The sequence below is a fragment of the Phalacrocorax aristotelis genome, chromosome 1, assembly GCF_949628215.1.
Source record: "Phalacrocorax aristotelis chromosome 1, bGulAri2.1, whole genome shotgun sequence".
Lineage (NCBI taxonomy): Eukaryota > Metazoa > Chordata > Aves > Suliformes > Phalacrocoracidae > Phalacrocorax > Phalacrocorax aristotelis.
This window is the reverse complement of record NC_134276.1, coordinates 60,079,046-60,099,692: the sequence shown is the minus strand read 5'-3', so window position 1 is coordinate 60,099,692 and position 20,647 is coordinate 60,079,046. Positions and strand designations below refer to the sequence as shown.

The 20,647-nt window shown below is 41.5% G+C and overlaps 1 protein-coding gene across 2 annotated transcripts in view; it reads right to left on the bottom strand.

Moving 5' to 3' along the window:
• Positions 1 to 1,164: 1,164 nt before the first annotated feature.
• The window catches only part of PCCA (propionyl-CoA carboxylase subunit alpha), a 293,304-nt gene continuing 273,821 nt past the window's right edge, over positions 1,165 to 20,647 (bottom strand). For both annotated transcript variants that reach the window (XM_075090133.1, XM_075090123.1), the window contains 3 exons: positions 17,378 to 17,518; positions 5,024 to 5,101; positions 1,165 to 1,517 (listed from right to left, as the gene is read on the bottom strand). In XM_075090133.1, coding sequence (XP_074946234.1) covers positions 1,449 to 1,517; positions 5,024 to 5,101; positions 17,378 to 17,518 — 288 coding nt within the window. In that variant the 3' untranslated portion in view covers positions 1,165 to 1,448. The remainder of the gene's footprint in view (positions 1,518 to 5,023; positions 5,102 to 17,377; positions 17,519 to 20,647) is intronic.

The window sequence follows — 20,647 nt, the reverse complement described above, 5'->3', positions numbered from 1 at the left end:
CTCTGGCCAGAGGGGTTTTTCTGGGAAGTAGCATGACTCTGCACATCCTAGGCAAGAAAATGAGGGCAGGCCCCCTCCTCTGTGGGACAGTGGTCGAGGCACAGCAGGAACGGTGACTTACAGGCATGTAAAATAAAAACCAGCTGTAGGAGGTGAGACCAAAGGCAGGAGTAGCCCAGTGTCCTGGCCCAGCAGTGGGCAGCAGCGGAGGCCTAGGCGAGAGCACGGGGACGGAGATGACGCTTACAGTGCACAGGGACTGCGGAGGTACCGCTGTACCTAGTGAGCTGCAGCTGCTGACTTACTGAGCTAGATGACTTAATGGAAGAAAGAGCCTCTGTTAACCACATGCTAACGTTTTGAACCCAGTAAACTTCTGGTATCTTCACCATCCTGCGGCACGGAGTTCCTGAGTGAGGGGGTGGGGGTGGGGGAAATACATCCTCTTACCTGTTCTGACCAAGTCAGCAGCCCCCTCACTTCTGTTCAAGTCTCTTAAATCTTCCTCCAGTCCAGGCCCTCTCTGGTTTCCCACACTGGATATGCAGCTCTTCCAGCAGGACGTAGTTACCTATTATCAACAGTCCTAGTTCTTCGCACAGTGTTTACTAAGAGCCTCTGCACAACAGAAGGTCAGGCACTTGGGTCTCCCTTTCCTGTAAGGGTTCGGGAGGAGGTTTGGCCTGAGGGACAGCAAGGGCCTCCAGCAGTACCTTGGGGCAGCCAAGGAGCTTCGAGGACAGCACCAGCTCCTTCTGTAAGGCCTTGCATCCAGTAATCAATTGAAAGAAGATAAAGGGGGGAAAATTTGAGCGTGGAGTCTGAATAAAAGAAGAAAATCCCCTTGCAACTGCAAATGAAAATACATGGGGAAGGTCAGCACTAGCAAAATAAAACGTCTCACCTGTAATTTAAATCTAGTCTATATAAAGGCTTCAAACTATTACAATAAATCTGATCAGAATTTAAGCCATCAGCAGTACTTGTTCAGCACGTACACAGAGCATGGGAAAACTGCTCAGTTAACCACTTTCTGGTTCATTTTTTGCTCTTACCAACCATTCTGTAGGATTTGGCTGGGGCCTCAAACCAGTGGTATTGCCATGGAGAAAATGAATCGGATTTGGGTCTTTTGTTTTCTTTTTTTTTTTTAAAAAAAGAGGCTTTTCCTGTTTTAAAGCTGAAATGCTATTTTATTGATTTTATTTGATCCTGAAAAATCAAAGAATTACAAAGGTTATGTACAAGTATTTCTGGAAGTAAAAATCTGGGATCTGTTGCCAAGATTTAACATCTGTGTTTGCTGTCTTAACCACTGATACAATAAATATGACTGTGTAAAATCCTGCACATAGGACTGTCCATCTTCTGTGTTGAATTGCCTTAATTTTACTTTATGGATGGAAATAATAAAGGCTTAGCTAAGTCAAGGGTGTGGAGGCAACCTTTCATTCCAGTTCCACCAGCAGATCTCCTTCTCCAACAGTATCACCAGCTTTGCAGTGCACAGCTTTCACCTACGGTACAGAAACAGAAATAATTTCAAATCTTCCTCAGTGGACTAGATGACCTCAAAAGGTCCCTTCCAACCTAAACCGTTCTATGATTCAATAGCATGGTTAAATAAATGGCTTGCCTGACATTGCTTATGTAGAGCATAAGCATGCACCGGGTAAATGGCCGCTATACAACATTATGACCACCATGGGGATCGCAGGCACACGGGTGTTGGAAGGTCCTCGGGCAGTTGCCAGCGCAACCTCCAGTGCTCGGAGTCCAGCTGAGTTTTGAGTATCTCTGAGGATGGAAACGCCACAACCTGTGGGCAGCCTGCTCCAGCGCCTGACCAAATCGCGTCCAACTCCATCGAGGTAGTTGGGCACCTACCACTTGCTGGTTTTCTTATTACTTAGGTGCTTGAAGATCCGAACATCAGATCGAGAAGGCACTTCTAAAAATTAAAAAGCACCTTTCTTCCACCTGTTTGCACTGCTGCTCATTTACTAACAAATTTTTAAATCTTTTAGGCAACGCGCTGACTCTTCAGCATTTATGCTTGGCCGTTTCAATGAAATATTCCAGTATCTCTTGCGTTACAGATTTTAAGTATAACTGAATGTTGGGACTGCAGTCATGAAGTGGGTTTCCATCAATCCCCAGACAGCTGAGATAATTCAAATCTGAATTTGGATCGTATCTTTAACATAACTTGGCAAAGGGCTACCACTGTCAAATAAATGCAGCTACATCTGCAGATTAATTATATACTTGTGTGCGGATTCCTGAATTTTAAAACCCAAACATCTTATACTAGGTCCCCCATTTCCTCTGTAAAAGGCTGTAACGTGTTTGGATTCCCTTTCAGCACATGGAGCTCCAGAAAATACCTGAAGCTGTGTATTAGTTTGATTGCAGTGTTAATTCAGAGCTCATACTGACGTGCCAAATCCTTGGTCAAAGCCTTGTCCAGCAGTTAGTTCAGTTTAGTCATCCAAATGTTACCTTGGGCTCCTAAAGGACACCTGCAGCACAGCCAAAATACTAGGCTACTATGACTACACTATTGCCCACGTCCGAGTTTGATAGTCTAAAGCCACGTGAGCTGTAAGCATATCTCTGGCTCTGTAGCACAGGCATATTCACTGTGTCGCCCCAGAAGTGAAGCTGAACGCTCCACAGAGGCGAAGACACCGCGCAATGTACAAAAAGGGCTTTATTTCTAAATCAACAGCTAGGCAGCCTACCCGGTTCCCAAGTCTCCATATTTTAAGAGATGAAAGCAGCATGAAAAATGTTCTAGTTCTTTCTTTTCTTTTTCTATAAAGCCAAGGTTCAGCAAACATTGTAGCTGACTGATATTTCAAACTCCCCAGTGATTTTTGACATGCAGCGGGGCCAGCTCCTCGTTCTGACCCACGCGCAGCTGTCCCGTAGGAAACAGGAGACACACCAGTTCCTCTCCATCTTTCCCTCATTTTTAAACCACCTGCAGCTGGAGTAAATTCAAAGTAGATAAAAACAAGCCACTTTTCTCACAATTACAAACAGGAAGATGGGGTTTGATGCAGAAAAGGAATTCAGCCGGGAATGAAAATGGGAACGTCTTCCAGCTGAAGACAAAACGAACTTGAGTTTCAAAACACAGTTTCAAAGCATCAAAACGTGAACTAAGAGCCAGTGCCAAACATCCCATTCCTGTGGAGAGGCCAAGTTGTTTCAGCACTCAGAGCCATGGCTTTGCACTGCAGAACGGGATGAATTCTCTTTAGCGGCTTCATTTCCACACAGCCTGAAACTATTTTTTGCTTTTTTGAATTCTTAAAATTCTAAAGAATCAAATAATTTGCTTATTATTAAAATGGAGGACCCAAGGGGACATTGCAAGGTGCACGTCGGACCCACTGAGCGGCCCGTGCACCATTCAGATCCCGCTTAGAAGGATTAATGAGCCAAACGTGGGTTTTACGTGGCATCTGTACAGAGTGAGTGGGAGACAGTTATTGCTGGGAGAAGTACAAGCAGGATTTTAAGGAACAGGTTGCAGCGCACCTCGGTGGGAAAAGGAAGGTTAAAGTGAAAAATAAAAGGGGGTGCGTGGGAAAGGGAATGGCATTTTAGTTACAAATACTTACTAGTTTGAAAACAGTGGATGCAAAGAGCAGCGATAAAGGGTTAAACAAAACAAGCAAAGATGAAAAACTAAACACTGGGCAATATTAATCAAGTGAGAAAATAAATTATATAGGAATTAATGCACAAAAAATAATAAAGTGGCAATGTTAGAGCAACAGAAGGGACGTTCTCCCTCTGCAAATTTTGCTTTTCCTCAAGACCCAATTTTGCACTAGATGCACTGGAAGAGGCAAGCCCTGGGTCCCAGCCTCAGCAACACTTGCTGTGCCAAATAAGCCTTTCTTGTAAACACACAAACAGTCCTTGGCATAGAGACCCATCTTGAGATCTCAGCAAATCTTGCCAGTGACTAACCTCGTCCCTGCCCTGGAGAGTCAGGCTCCCTGCTGCCTCCCTCTGGGCTAAGGATCTTGCATTGGGTTTGGATTTGCTATTGTTAAAAACAAAACGGCAGTGCTTCAGGGAGCGCACTGGGGCTTGTCCCCAGGCAGAGAGGGGCTAGGACATGCGAGGAAATACAAGAGACAGGAGAATATATAATCCAGATCTTTGGTGAGGACTCTGAGCAGTGACTCCTCAAGAGTGACTCTGCTCTCCCTTTGACAAGGCTGGATCAGGCAACCCTGGCTAGGTGATGGTTTCAGGCTCCGAATGATGATCTGGCACAGGGATGCTCTGAGGCCCTGATTTAGGCCCTGATGGTCCCCAGACCAGATGGGGGCTTAAGGCACACCCTCATCATATAAGATTAACTAGTCCCCTTCCCAGAGCGCTGGTGTTGGTACATCCCACACTGCAGGAGCAGAGTCCCAGCTCAAAGGCTGCAATGCTGATCCCCCTAGAAGCAAGATACTGCAATGCACAGCCTTGCAAAGCCGAACACATTTGCAGACCTAGGCTTCGCATTTATCAGTCACAACAGTAAAAAAAAATTGCTTTTCTGATCTTCCTGCAAAAGCACGTTCTATGCCTTGTTCTGAGTGGGTTTTTTTCTAATGTCAAATTGCTTGCCATTAATAAATTAACTGGCAAAGAGATCTCTCTTCTTCAGTTGCTCTCTGGAAAGATGGAATTTGGAGAAATGGTCTGCAACACCTTTCAATTCAGTTTAGCTTTGTAACATCATAGAAAACAAATCATTTAAGAGAAAAGGAGTTATATGAATTTCTGAAGCCAGTAAAACTATTTCCTGCTGTGCTATCTAAGGCTCGGAACTACTTAACAGCATTCACAGCAGATGCAAATGTTAAAAATTAAAGACACCTCACTTTGAAAGACTTACAACAATCAGACTTAATTCCTTAACAACCAGAATCCTCCTTTTTTCCTTTTTAAATTCTATCCCATTTGACAAGTTGCATATGGTTTTAAGTGACCCAAGGTAGCTTACCTTGCCTGTTTTAGCAGCAATCATACTGTTCTGCATTTTCATTGCTTCAATTACACAAATCTCTTGACCTTCTGAAACCTGGTAAAATTAAAGCAGTACAAAATGAGGATAGAGGATTTTACATGCTCTAAGTGCGTGTGATTCATCTGGAAAATAACAGGATTATTTCATTAAATGCTAAAAAGACTTTCATGACAAGTCAAGCCAGCCGGCTACACAGTCACGACGCAAACCACAATCACAAATCACAGTTGCCTTTGACAAACTCGCAGCAACGTAGGAAAAAATGAATTACCTACTTAAAACTATCACCCCAGACAAACCTGAAAGGCTCCTCTCTTATCCCATCCATTCAGCCTCAGCTTCTACAGTTCTCATTTCACACCCATCGCAGTTCGACGTTAAAACAAGAGCAAAATTTAATCTGAGCAGTTTTGGCCAGGGAGCCTTTGCTTTGCTTCCCTGGCGCAGATCCTGCAGATACGACTCCTGATTCAGAGGCCAAAAGTTCCTTGGCATGCATCCGGGGGCGCACGGGCTAGAAGCTCCGGCAATACCCAACAGGCTAATGCTGAGCAGAAAGTCACGCCTCTGCACATGGCCGCATCCGGACAGCGGCTGATGCCTTCAGACTGACGGGCGGGAGCACGCCTGCAAGGAACCACCACCTCTCATCCGCAAGGGAGGCAAAACCATCATTTTCACCAGACCTGATAGCTCTTAAAAGGAACCATTCAAGTTTCCTCTTTCTACTTGCTTGCACTCTGCTGCACAGAGGAAACAGCCACTCAAGGCTTAACAGTGGTCGGGGGGCGCTGCCTGTTACACGAGGGGGAAACCACAGGATTCAGAATATATCGCTCATGTAACCAAGCAATCAGCCAGTCATCCCACGAAGACGATGTACGCCGGGGAGGGAAGGGCGCTAGGCCCTACGTGCCAGTGTTTCGGACTTGTGCGGGTACACACCCCTCGGGATGGCTGGCTCCAAGTGCCCACTACACACCTTTTCATTAGGGTCGTTTGAAGATGTAGTCTGCCATTCACTCACTATCCCAGAAAATTTGGGACCCTTTCACTCTGATGTCAAAGTTTCATTAAAGAGGGTATTGTGAGACCTGCGGAGATCTGGTTTATGCATTTTCATCTGTGCCAGTGCTCGCAAAATGTGCTTGTTTATATACATACATATATAAACAGATAGGTTTCTTTAAATATATGTAAAATGAATAATACATATTTAAAGACAAGTGTGTACCAGTTTGGGGGAACATACTGTCTAACAGACAGGCGTGAAGTCAGATCAAATGCACATTGCATGAAGTACATTCTGAAAATGTAAATAAAAGTTTTTTTCTAAACCATGCACTAGCAATGATTGGAAAGCATCGATGTCTGCCTAAGGATTCTGAGCAAGGCAGAAGAAGTTACGTCAAAAGGTGCTTACACACCCTTTCTCCAACAGACTGCCAACAGCAATATGACAGGCTTTTAGGGGTAAATAGGAAAAGCATTTGCTATGGGAACACGGTGGACTAACCGGATACAGAGAACAGCCAACACCCAACACTTCACCTGCAGAAATCCCATCCTGAGCTTTGGGCAAGCATTTAAGTCATTAGCAGTGTCAAATTCAGTGAATAGTATCAGGCTTGTTCTTTGTCCCCAGTTATTTCCCCTCTATTCCCTTTCCCTGTCCTTTGTCTCCTTCCTTCCACACCTGCTGCTCTGCCTGTAGCCTGGTCCCAGCCACGCTTTCTTTCCTTCCTTGCTTCTTTTCCTCATCTTCTCCCTACCTCACTGCTCAGCTTTTCTTCCATCTGCTCTGAACTTTCCAGACATTTCTGAGGTTAAGAAGAAGTTACAAATAGCTGCTTCTGCTTAATTAAAAAAAAAATAAAAGGCAAGAATGTTTGTTGGAGGGTTTTGTTTGGGTTGGTTTTTTTTTTTAATAGCATATTTCAGAAACAAATTTGCCACCCTCTGGTTAAACTCAGCAATCAGAGCGCCAAGAACGTGGGCCTCTAAATGTTGCTGAAGGCTGAGATGCCAAGGAGTGCAGATGTGAATTGAGTGGTCTAACTTCAAGGGCACAGGAAACTCTTGAGCCCCACTGCGATTCAACTGTAACATGGCTTCATCAGGTGAACGGCGTGCAAATGAACCAGTTAGCAAATATCTGAACAGAGTTCTGGAAATACACCGACTGGAAAAGTACAGAATTGTCTCTGTAGATCTTAAGTACAGCACTAAAATGCCAGGAAGTATTAGTGGTTGTCAGATGGAAACGTCCACGAATCTGATTTCTCCTCAGTTTCCCTCCTTTCTCAAAAATAGAGTTTTTTATGTGTTTTATATAGTACCTGCTGGGTTGATGACAAAGGAAATGGTGTCTGGGAAGGAAATAACACCCCCCAGCCCACAAAATATTTAGGCAAAGTATCCAGTTAACATCTAGTCTTACGAATTTGGAAGGAAGGAGGCACTTTCAGCAGGCACCATGTGTGAAGATGCCGTGTCAGGACTTCTGATGATGTGCAATTTGTCGAAAATTACCTTGGTGAAAGTGTCACTTAAGCACAGAATTTTAATTACTGTTCTTATGTTAAGCCCTTACAGCTCCACTCGTGTTGCAAAGCGACAAATCCTAAAATTAGGCACTTGTATCTCTCTTTTCTCTTTTTCAGTCTTTTGGGCATTGTCCAATTTCTTTCATTCCATAATTGCACATATCCTTTTGCCTGTCATTTAGCCCCCAAACAAAAGCCACAGAGATGCGTACAAGTTCTTGCTTTCTAACTTATTTAAGGATTTATCTGGACCAATTTTCATCATATAAGTTATTTCTTTCAGTGGATGGTAAACCAATGTAAACCACCATCCTTATGTTCCAATTTAGAGAGGTCTCAGTGATGGCCCAAATCTGTCAAACCAGGCAAATAAAATAAAATAAAAAATCTGATTGAATGGAACCAAGTAAAACAAAAGGGCTCCTTTTCTTAAAAGAAATTAAACTCAGGTATCTTCTCACAGAGTTACGCTACAGACAAATCTACCTTTCCATTGCTTAGAATATAAAAATAAATGAGTGGTAACTGTTAGACCTGCAGCATGTATTTTAGTAGTTTATTTCTGCATGGTGCAGTTCAAAGAAGCTGTTCAGTTTTGTTCTCCACAGAGTAAAAAGAAAAAAAAAAAACAGAAAAAAAAAATCACTGAGGAGGAGGGCACTACTTAACATCTCGATGTTGCCAACAACTCTGACGTGAGTTTGGGAACAGTCAATAGCACTGTTTGAATAACCGGGGGACTGGATGGTGGTTGTTATCTCCTCTGCTGAAAGGTTACACACAGGACAGGGAACCGTCTCCAGCCACTGTCTGACCGAGCAACTCACGACACGGGGTGGAAGCAGAATGTGAGCTGTTTTCATTGCCCCTACAGGAGGAGGAACATAAAGGCTAACTGCACTTACGGATAGGTCTCTCTCAAACTCGGAGACACAAAAAGACAGTGCAGATCCGAGGGCATCGCTACCACGGGATCTTTGTGACTAGGGTACACTTTCCTCAGACTTTTGTGCGTCATCTGATAAAGACTTAATGATTGTGACAGGACGTCTTCAATGTTGGGCTTACAAAATGGTCACAAGCCCCGCAAGTCTTTCTGATAAACCCAATCGGCACTGATGTATTTCCCCGCTCCCTGTCTAATTGGTGTAAAGTTTGCAGATCTGAATCCCCTATCTTTTATCCAGCTTGCTGCGTCCTCTCCTTTGACATGAGGTCAGGGTTCACATTCGCATCCGATTATCGAAGTGGCACTCATTAACCGGCAGCCTGCCTCGCACCAAAATGAGTTCGCTGGAAGGGGAACGCGGCCCATTTACTCAGCAGATTTTAGCATTTTAAGGAGGCCTGAATGTCACACAGTATTGCTACGTTTTGAGGAGTTTCAGACATCTCCAGCTGATGATTAATTGTGAGTGATGGGAAATAAAATCCAGTAAAGCCAGCTGCTTGCCATGGTCGGCAAAATTACTATAATGGATATAGGCTGCCAATTTTCCAGTTTTACTGGCAAGTCTTCCAAGTGTAATTAAGGGAAGTTATAAATGATATGGAAATCTATCAAGTCCCATTTATTTTCAGAGGACTCTTTCCCCTGAGACTTTTATCTTCAAGCTTATAGTTTGCTTTGTTGTGCTAATGATTTAAACCACTTCTTATTTCTGATTAAAGCCCCCAATATCCTTCATAAGAAGTTAGATCCACTTTACTCAGAAGGATTTAAAGAAACATAAACCTTTTTAAAGTTGTGTTTGTTAACCACGCTGAGCCATCGCTTCCCCTGTGGAGGCACAACAGAGCATCCTCCATCTTAGGCACCTCACTACTGTGTTGATTTCTGCTTCTGCCAAATTCAGAGGGTTTGGGAAAGATCTGGTGGGGCGGAGGGAGGGAAAAGAGGGAATTAAAAAAAAAAAATCCACCATCAACAAAACTCCAACTTCCCTCCAAATCCTAAATCCTCCAAAAACAAAGATTGTAGGTGCTGCCTCAGACGCTAGGCATTTAGCACAGGGTGGTGTTGCTCACTAATGTTGTTTGATTTGGAATAAAAGCATGAAAATGATGTGCAAAGGCCTAAAATTGGAGATGTAAAGGATGACTGCACAGTATTCCATTTCTCAATTTCATCCTTCAGAGCCACAAAATGGGGGTGATACAGTTACTGGATGAGATTTACAGTAACAGCTGTGGTCTTCCCACACAAGGGAGGACCTTCTAATGGGCTAAGGTCTGTTTTGAACAGACGGGGAGTAGCAAAACAAGGTTTCCTATTAAGGGTGTGCAGTAATATTCCTGATAAAGAAAATGAGTAGTGGTAGTCAGATTGCTTTAAGAGACCTAAATCTCCTTTCTCTGTTAAAAAAAATAATCAAATAAACAGAGCTATTTTAGAAAGTGCTAACTGCTAAATAAATGAAAGACATGCAAATGTAAGGGTTTGGGTTTTTCTTAATCTCCTTGCTACGAACTGTAAAGAATGCATGGGAACCAGTGCCAGGGGCATATGGCTTTCTCCTGTGCTGAACATTCATACAAAAGACAGGTTCATCAGTCATTGGAGTATCTGGATAAAAAATTAGCTCCTGATGGATGGTATTTAGAGCTTACCTGCTGCTAGTACATTACCAGAGAAACACAGGTTTTGAAACCCACATGACATTAGAAACTGCAGACCATGAAATACCCCACGTGCAAGCGCGCTCATAATATACGCCAGGTTATACAAAATAAGAAATAAGCTGTTTCAACCCTCTGCCTAAAATTGGGCCCGCTGCAAGGAACCCTGGGTCAGCCCTACACAGGCCAATTAATGCACAGCATCTGCCGTATAGAAGCCGTGCATGAAGCACTTCCGAATGATTTCAGCAATTAAAAGAAAACTGTTTCCTGCCTGTTCTGACAGCAACTGTTTCAATGCAAGAGTGAGCACCAAATCACTGAGTGCAGCTGAAAAAATTAAGTCTTTTTTTTTTTTTTTTTTTTTTTAAACTCTTGTGAAAAGGGGGTGGGGATGAAGATTTCTTACGGAATCAGATCATTCTTTTGTTGTCCGACATTCTGTGTTTTTCTGCCAAATTAGACAGAAGGCTCCGAGGGTTTACGGGGCCCTCTACAGTATCACCTTCTGGTGCACTGCGGCTCCCTAAAAAGATGGATCAATATCAACCCTGCTGATTTGCCTACAAAAGTGAAAAACCCTCAATTACATTTTTAAGACCATTATATTTAGAACACAGGTGCTCCGATGTGTAACATTTTTAAGGCTCTTGGGGCTGAAGGGAAAAAAACAATGACAGCCCTAAGCAAAAAGGATCTTAGATTTGGTTAAAAGCGAAGTGAGAATTGGATTTTATTGATATCTCCTTTCTCGGCTTTGAGGAGACACCAGTATACATCCCCTGCAATTTCCACTATGCTGAGAGTTGTGTCCCTATTGAGCCTTGCAAGTAAGAAGGGGCAATGCAAGACGGTGCCATATGAAATCCAGTTACTCTCTCTTGTAGCCTTCTGCAAAATAATTACAAACATTCATCTTGTTTATGCTTGTGCAAAACCACTGAACAGTGAATTAAGTATGCTTTCGCTGCCTAAAACCCTTATGAAGATGCTGGGGTTTTTGTTTGTTTATTTGTTGTTTAAACCTAGTCCATGCTGGTATCATTCCCTTCCCAGATTTTTTTTTCTCTCTGACTTGTTGGCAATCTGGCAGCAAGCATCCAACAAGAAAACAAATCAAGAGGAATTAGATGAGCAGCAACTGAAATTCCTTGACATTGTCCATTGCCATGTACAACAATTAGTGCAGGTTTTCCGTTCTTTCCAAATTAACTTTGAAACCAGAGCTACCAAGCTGCAAATATAACTAGTGGCAATTAATAGTACTTGACAAATCATTATTAAACTTTTTTTGCCACACTCCTTTAACAAAGATAGCACATCCCAAACTCTGTGCCCTCTGGTTACCCAAAGGTCAGTGATGTCCCCCTGACAGCAATAAGCACTGGTCATTGCACTCCCACTTACCCAAAACACACTTCCCCAAGTGCTTCTGAGATCCCAGCGTGTTGGGGAAACGATACGCAGGCAGAGCGCTTCTGGGGACGTTTCTTGTGCTACTCAGCCCACGGCAAAGCTTAGTTTCCATCACAGTAATCTTTATCAGTGAACTTTTTCAATAATGGATAAAAACTTGCTTATTATTTGAAAAGGCAAAGCACACCAATAAATAAATAAATAAATAAAAAATCTCTGATTTCTTTACAGAGGGTGGTGGCATTTCTCCCCTTGGAGGAAACTCTAATAATATTGAATATTTGTACCTCACCATCAGAACAGGATTTCATTCTTCATTACACCACACTCAAACACAAATCGAAGACTGTGCAATTGCATAAAGATATAGAAGAAAAATCTGTTCAAGTCAAATATAAAATTTACATTAAAATGTTATCAGCAATTGCTATAGTTAAGGGCTTTTTAATGTAACGGCAATTATCACTTGAAGCCTCATGCTGTAAGAACGGTGAAATATTTTATGCTTTTACTCTTGAAGTTTCACAACTGTGAAAACTGTTTCATTTCCTGCTTACCAATAGGGTATTTTTCACCACAAAAATACATCCCAGAAATTATTTAATACACAGAATCGCAAAAACTACATGAAATTCGTGACCACATTTGGTCAAGTTTACATTCCTTTTAACAGAAAAATGCAGTTACTATGTGCTGTGGGATCGCTGAAGAGCAGGAGGGAAGAAACAAAAAGGAAAAACAGAACAATAAAAGAAAAAACTGTTCACGCACAAGAGAAATCTTATTTTAATATAAGACTATATTACTAAATTATTAATTGATATCATATTTGTCTACATAAAATGTAAAACTTACTTAAGCAAATAAATTTTTACTGTTTTTCCCGGTTGTTATTTCCCTGTTATAAATTCCAACCAGTATAATAATGGGTATATGATAAGAAAGAGGAAGTTTATTTTCTTCAGATTTTGAGGTCTGAAGGGCAAATTTGACTTAAAAACAACACGCAACTGGCTGATGGCAACAGGCAACTTTATAACTCCACATTTTCTTTCACAAGAATGAACGATGTAGTGAGAAACAGAATTTAGGAAGTTGGGTTTTGGTTCTTAGTAGCAAGTATTTCTGCAGCAGAGGTCAAGCAAAACGTATCTTTTTCCCATAGCAAGAACTTTCCTAGGCTTGTGACATGGAAAATTGTGGGGAAAGATTTTTTTAAAAAAACTGCTTTTATAAAGAATAACAACATAATTTGAAATAACATGAGCTGGAAGAGGAATGCAGTTTAGAAGAACTGGAATGCGGCTTAAAACATCTTCCTCGGTTGTTTTTAAAATGTGGAATCACTGACAGGAATGTTTTGTAAGTTATAGAACTGAAAAAGCAGCCTTCAAGATACCCAGTTTTGAAATTACTGAGATAATTGGCACATACATTTAATAGCTGACATCTTGGTAGGAAAAAAAACCCACCCCATGCAGTATCAATACCTATGGCTACACTAGCACCAATGTGAAATCGTAAGAAATTTTGAGATGACAGAAGTCCATCTAAAGAGTGGCTTGAATGCAGGTAAATTCCAAAACCTGGGGCGATCTTGAATTACTGGGAAGAAGAGAGGAAATTCAGAAACTTAGGTCAAAATAATTAACTGCCCTCTTCCTTTGGCAGTAGTCCTACAAAGTTTTCAGTTACACCAAGCTGTTTACCCAGGGGTGCTTTGCTCTTACGCATTTTGGGGGGGGGCAATCACTAAAGTGATTTAGGCTACCAGCACTGGTGTTAGCTTATTGACCAATGCTTGGCTTAATAATGCCACCTGTTCTGCCTAATTTAATTAAAAAGGAAAAGCAATCAACAGCAACATACAGCTAAAACACCTTTGCATTTCTGACAGACAGAAAACTGAAAAAGCACAAACTATATTCATGGGTGAAAATATAGCAAAGGCCACAAGGCAATCAGGACAGTTAAGACCTGTTTTTGTTGCTGTGCTCAGTTCAGCCTGCCAAACTCGGAACCAGTTGCGTGAGCACTGAGGGTGACTTGCTTTAAATGGGGTACAACAACACTGCCTTATCCATTCAACCGTTCGGATCTTGGGCTCTCCCTGCTCCTGCAGTTTCAGTGCACAGAATCCTACGTGCAACAAAATCACGCCAAACAACTCAAGCAGAAGAAGAAATCTTTGCAAACTCCTGCCTATTTCCTACCCTCTAAGTAAAGCAGCGAATTTAAGCAGCTTTAGTAGTTTTTATGGTGCTGTATTTGTGGTAGCTGTGGTGACATTAAGACGGTGCGCAGTGCCATCTCCACACGCTGGCATGACAACACAGTTGTGCGCTAGCAGGGCTGGCTTGTGCTGCCATCGGCGTCAGCAGAAACAGAGCAAGTCCCTTGCCTGGACTCTTGAAGCCCAGTGGTTTCTCTTGCCCTTGGCACCACAGGGAACCAAAAAGTAACTCCCAAAACCGAATTTCATCCTAATGCACACTTGTCATTAACGATCTACGTACAAAATAAACATGCAGACACCGCCCACCCCCAAATGGATACTTCCTATATAATGTGCCTGTGTTATCATGAGGAATAAGCACTAAATTTAAAACTTCTTTCCCTAAATAACATTAACCTTCTTTCCATTCAGTCAGATTTCAAATTGTTTTGTTGTTTACATTGCTTTCTGCTTCTGAATGCCTTCATTGTGTTTCCAGGAATAACTGAGTGACAGCTAATTACAGTCTTCTGATCACATGAAGGAAAATAAAGAAAGTAGAAAGTAACTAAAAAGCTTAAAAAAATTGGCAGCATCGCAAGTTCTGCTTCTCCCTAAATGACAAACAGCACTTCCCCACTGTGTTGCTAAAATCTATAGATCATCTTACAGACAAAAGAAAATAAATTCCCTGGATATGCAATATCTTTTGGCAGAAATGAATTGAAAACTGCTTATCAGACCAGCTGGATAGAGGATGCTCACACAATCTTCTATCAGGCTTCATCAGACCAAGGTATTTTTCAGCAACAGCAGCCAAATGAGAACACTGTGCTTCAAGGAAAAACAGCGATACATTGAGTGAGAAAAGCTAACGCAGAGATCAGCATCGCCTTCTCATTTGGCTAGGGACACACAGAGAGGGACTAGCAAACACCGTATGCTTTACCTGACCGGGCATGATGCCCTATAGCTGAACCGCAGGCAATAAACACGAGTGTGCAAGTGCGGCCATTCAGAGACAAAGATGAGATGTCCCTCTCTAGGATTTTCTTCACCTTTTTTGAAGTTACACCTGAAGGAGGGGTACGGCAGCCCAGCTTCCCATGCTGCTGACCCTTCTGAGAGCATCTCTCCGAGTGCAGCACTGTTGCAGGGACTGTGCTGCACTACCACTGTTTAGCTTGGACCACAGGTTAGGAGAAAACAATCTCAGAGCAGCTACCAACCAGGCAGCTTTACTGCTAGCAGCAGCCACACCTGAGCGGACGGATGGACAACTACCTCATGCTCTCCCATTTTTCAGCTGGGCTGTTTTCACACGCTGTGCAAATTTGAGCTGCCAAACCCAGCTGCAAACAGAGAATTGGAGCTACTTAAATTCCCATTTCTCCAGCCGACTAAAGAAATCAGGCTTTTCCCAAGCAGTGCAACAAAAAGAGCTGTATTTATCAGGAAGCTACAGTTCCCTGCCCGTCATGCCTTGAACAGCTGTAGTAAGTGAGCCGGTTTCTGACGGACGGCCAAGACGTGTAATCTGAATCACACCATCCCACTGCTTATTCAGTGCTGAGAGCTGAGGCTACCCCCGTCTCGCTCGCTGGTTTTTGTTTTTTTTTTTTTAACATTTTGACACTAGTCCTGAAAAGGAAGGATTTAAGTTAAACCTTTTTCAATAACACAAATGTGTTTTTGCAATTAAAGCCCCACAATTAGCATTGACAAGCTCAGGTCAGCAGAACATAGATTATGCCGTTCAAATGCTCTGTCACTCAGTGCCTCCAGCAGAAAGCTGCAAGAGAGGAGAAGAGGGGGGGGGCAAAAAGATCTCTACACATTATTTAACAACTTGTGCTCCGATGCACTGCACCACTTGTGGATTTGTGGAGGGAGGTTCATTTATTTATTTACTTAAAACCCCTTTGGCTCTAGTCTCCTTCTCCACTGGTTCTATTCCTTCAAGACAACAAGACTGTTCTTCAGGGCAAGGCGGTTAGTAATATTTAGCAGAATTAAATTCTCAAAAAAAATTTTAAATTAAAAAAGGCTCAAAATTCTTGCCTTAAAAATGTTTCCCTTCATTCTTCAAAAAAAGTTTTGCTTAAGATCTTCCTCACTCAGCCACTCTGACTGCTTACAAATAGAAATCACAGATTTCTCTGTCCATGCAATGAAATAGTGATTAATCTTAATTGAATACTGCTGTTTTTAAAGGTATAAACAGAGTGTGTGTGTGTGTGCATGTATAGATCACAAAACCAGAAAGCTCAGCTGTACTTAGTGCTGTTTCCTCAGAAATATCTTTATTTCATTAATATGTACACTTGCACCTATAGATCTTTAATATTAACATGGCTCCCCCTTCTCTCTGTAAATAGACAGAAATATCCATATATTCTAAAACCAAAAGTGGCATCATAGAAAAATATAAGCAAACAGATCATTTTACCAGCACAATTGATGACCATCACATAGTAAGTGCAGTGCTAATTTTGGACTTGAGATCTTGATGCCATTTCTACATCATCTCTCAAGAAAATCTAGGATTCATTGCCATAAATGATGAAATCTCTGACAAAAGCTTTCTGTTTGTATTTAAGTGCCACACATGTTTATGGCATCATTTAACTGACACTAGTACTTTAAAATTAATCTGCACAATCTGATTCAAATATTCCTGTGTCTGCATCACCCTATTGCTTTCAATGGTTATAAGAGATAAGGGCCCTGACCTTAGAAATGAGGTATGATTCAATGTGCTTCAGAATTTCATATAAAGCTGGGTTCAAGTAGATGTTTCTATGTAACTCTAAAACATTGTATTTACATTCGTTTCCAGCTCAATGTGAGGTAAGCAGCACTGGAAATCCCCAGGACAGCAACATCGTGTTCTGTTGTACTTCTGTATGTCAAGTTTACTCCTTTTGTGGGACAAGAGGATTCCCGTAAGAGACTGGGAATTCCCAGCATGGAATTCCCAATTCAGGAAATTCACGTGTCTTGCGAAACTCTTAACACAGGGGTTCTTTCAAAAAAAGAAAAAAAAAAAAAAAGGGGGGGGGGGGGGGCGGGGAGTTAAATACCTATCCTGTGTCCCTTGTGTTTAGTAGTGTTTTCATTGCTTCAGGGAAGAAGATCAACAATCCCCTCCTGCTAGCACTAGCAGCATATATATACTTGCATATGTTTACATGACCACGTACAGACATGCACATCGTTGTCCCCTCCGCGCCCCCGCCAAGGCTTTTGTGATACAAAACCAAGCTATTTGTTGAGTTTCAACTGCGGACTTATACCCAGCTGAAAATTTTCCTTTTAAGGCCAGCTTAATTTGAATCGTGCTTCCTTATTAGTTTTTGTAATTCAAACGCAAAGCAGCACACATCCTTCAGCACACTTCATTCTACATGTCATGTAAAAAAAAAAAACCAAACACCAAACCAACAACCTGTGCCCTGTAGTTTCAGTTGCACCAAGGATAAATTTGTGTGGAATATACAATGAAAATGCAGATCTAGAGATCACATTTCTTACCATGTCCCCAGGCTTGACAGAAACTGCCACCACTGCTCCAGGCATGGGAGATCTCAAAATGCTGGAGGTGTCCTCTGCTGCTTTCTCTGGCATGTACTTGCTCAGCTCTGCAGCAACCTTCGTCAGTATTTGTAATTTGTACTAAAGAATAGGAAGAGGAATGTTTCAGAAAACTGCCCCTTGGTGAATTCCAGTCAATAATCTGCATTATTTGATGCCATGTTTTTCATATAATATATCTGTTATCTGTTCTTCACAGGAGTGTCTAAAAATTACTCTTTGAAATCTTTAGTCAGAGTTTCATTTTCATGATGTAGAAAGAAAAATATGCAATCCCAAACTGCAGCAATAGGCACATAAAAGGAAAGAATCAAGTACAGTAAAGAGATGTCAGGTTCATTTAAAAATTCAGTTTAGAGAGAGGAGATACAAATTAAAAAAAAAACCAACCAACCAACCAAAAAAAAAACACCAGAAAAAAAACCCAGAAGTATCCTTACACTTACTGCACATTATTTTTAGTGGATAAGGAACACTGAGGGATTTGTTTCCAGTGCTGTGATGAATTAGAAATTGACCTTTTGGGAAAGTCTGACAGACTTTCAATGACATGATTAATTTTAAACATTTACTTTTTAAACGTTTAATGTTTGAAGTTAATAACTTGTTTAGATTTTGCAACAGATTAAACAATTTCACTTCCATTTTTCCAAGCACAGGCAGAATGATGGAAAACTTTGGAAATATATAATCTGACTATATTTTATCTGCAATAAAAACTGCTCAGCAGCTGTTATCTACTTTGAGGGGAAAAAAAAGAATGTTTTTTCTTGTACGTTTTATAGCCATTAGAAATAGAAAAGAATATGATGAACCTCAAGCGTCTGAGAGCATCCCTTTAAACAAAACCTTTCTGAACACCTGGAAGTGTGTACGCTCATTTCAGCTCCAGGCTTCTAGTTTTTAAGAACTTCTAACCACTTTAACAGATAATTCATTGCTTTTAGACAGATGGCCTTCACATTTGTCCCAGTGCACTTGAAAATGAACGCAAGAAGCCAGTAGATGGCAGCAGGTCTCTGCCTGAAACTCCCGCCTCGCCAAGGCCAACTGAGCGAAGAGCAGCACCACACTTCATCAATAATTTAAACAAAGGTTTTAATAACAAGCACTGGATGAACTGCATTTACAATTCAAATGTGTATTTTGCTGATGTGAAGTTCAACACCTTGCTTTGAACAGTATGTTTTCCTCCAAAACAATTAGCTATTGTTTTATTAGCAATAAAATGTCTTTACTTTTCATTTTTACACAGACAGTAAAAATCCGATATCCTTATGGTGAAGGTAAAGGGGGACTCTACCTTCTGCTTCTGTAGAGAGTAGAACAAGGTATTTAGAAATACATGCAAAAGGTGATTAACTCTGCAATGACATCTTTAAAAAGCAGCTTTCAAAGCCAAATTAAAACAACGTAACAGGGGATTATCATCCTCCATAAATGCTGTTTGGACACACAAGATTATGTGCAACGAACAGTGCAGCCGTTCAGTTAGAAATACTTGCTTCTGATCAGAAATACAAGCAAATGGTTAAATGAAGTGATCCCCCAACACTACCCTGGTAAACGTAATAAAACGCCACAACGATATTCCCAGAAGCTGTAAGTGGCACTGGAAGATTTGAGAACCCATTCCCAAACATGGGCCTTGGTTACGATTGACATGGCACAGGGAAACCAGCACCATTTTGTATGCAAAGAGCTGCTTTAACTCCAAGCCTCCCGCAGGCATCATCATGACAATTAAGACTGTGGCACTCACATTTTCCAACCCAAACTACAGCTCGTTCTCTCCCTGCCCAAGCGGTTTGCTCCCTGCAGTTGCTTTTTCTAAAAGTAAAGCGTGTGTGTGCATATGCGTGCACGTATGCACACTTGCATGTATCATGTAGGGTGAGGAGAGGCGATGCCTATAGGAGATTTGATGACATAAGTTGCAAATAGAATTGCAGCAGCGTGACAAGTCAAATAATAACATCTTATGCGTGTTTCTTCACTCTTGAGTGTCTGTTTTGCAATCAAGACATACAAGTGTCTGCCAGTTTCTGAAGGATATGATCCCTAAGTGAAATTACTGTGCAAATAAAAGCTTTTTACTCCTATTAAAATTCATCTGAGTCATAAGTGGCAAGGAAAAAAAGCTTGCAGAGTGTATTCTGCTGTCAATCTAATAAACATTCTGTGCAGAGGGACTATTTATCAAAGATAAATTGTACTTAAAAGTCCTTCATTAAATCTATGGGGGGGAATATAATTACACCAAATTGCACAGTTTCAGTATCCATGGTTAGTGTCGTCTTTGTACTCAGAGTTAAAAATAAAAAAAAGAAAAAAAGGAAGAACACAGAAATAAGTTAGATTTGTGGACTATAACGCTTCCTCTTTCTTGCAAGAGGCTATTTTGATACAACTTCAGAGGATTAGGTTTAGATGCCATTTAGTTTTTTAAGCCACATATAACACTTCTGAGCTGCCCAGTTTCAAAATTTAAACTCGAAGTGAAAGCTAGACATTCTGCATTCATCTAGGTTACGGAATTTCACAGGGACTGAAATACAGCGTTCCCTATGCGCTCCACAACCTACAGCAACTGGGGGAAAAACCATGTTCCTCAGTATGCGGCACTTGAAAGCTCAGTTCTGCACACCAAGTTAAAATATCCCTACCAAACATTGTTTTTACTATCTTTATAATTTTCATATCTTTTAGATTCCTTTCTCTGCAGGACTCCTGCTTTGCTTGGAGTGAGATGTAAGAGTCAGTACACTCAAAGCTTTAAAACGCAGGTCTTTGTTATTGATGAGCTGTTCCTTTTCCTTTTGTATTTGTTTATTGTTCTTTAGTCTGTTTGGGGGATAAGCAAGTTATTGTAATCAAAAAGTAAAAAATAACAACAGTAAACTTCTGGGGAAAGGCCTTTTTTGGCACAGTCGGTTCACAAATGACCTTTCAGAATATGAAAAGACAAAGCCGCAAAGAAAGGTTCCTTCTTTAAGATTACCTTTGATGTATTTCAGCTGCTGGCTGGACCCCACTAAATACCCGCTTAAGTGTCCCTTTGTAACGCTGTTTCTTATCTCTGGGGGATGAGCTGCGCAGAGGGGGTGCGGGAGGGGGGGGGCTGTTCACCTAACCGAGGTGCAGCCTGCAGCTCAGTAGAAGCCACAAGGCTCTCTGGAAGACCAAGTCAAACAACGCCTGCCAGTGCCG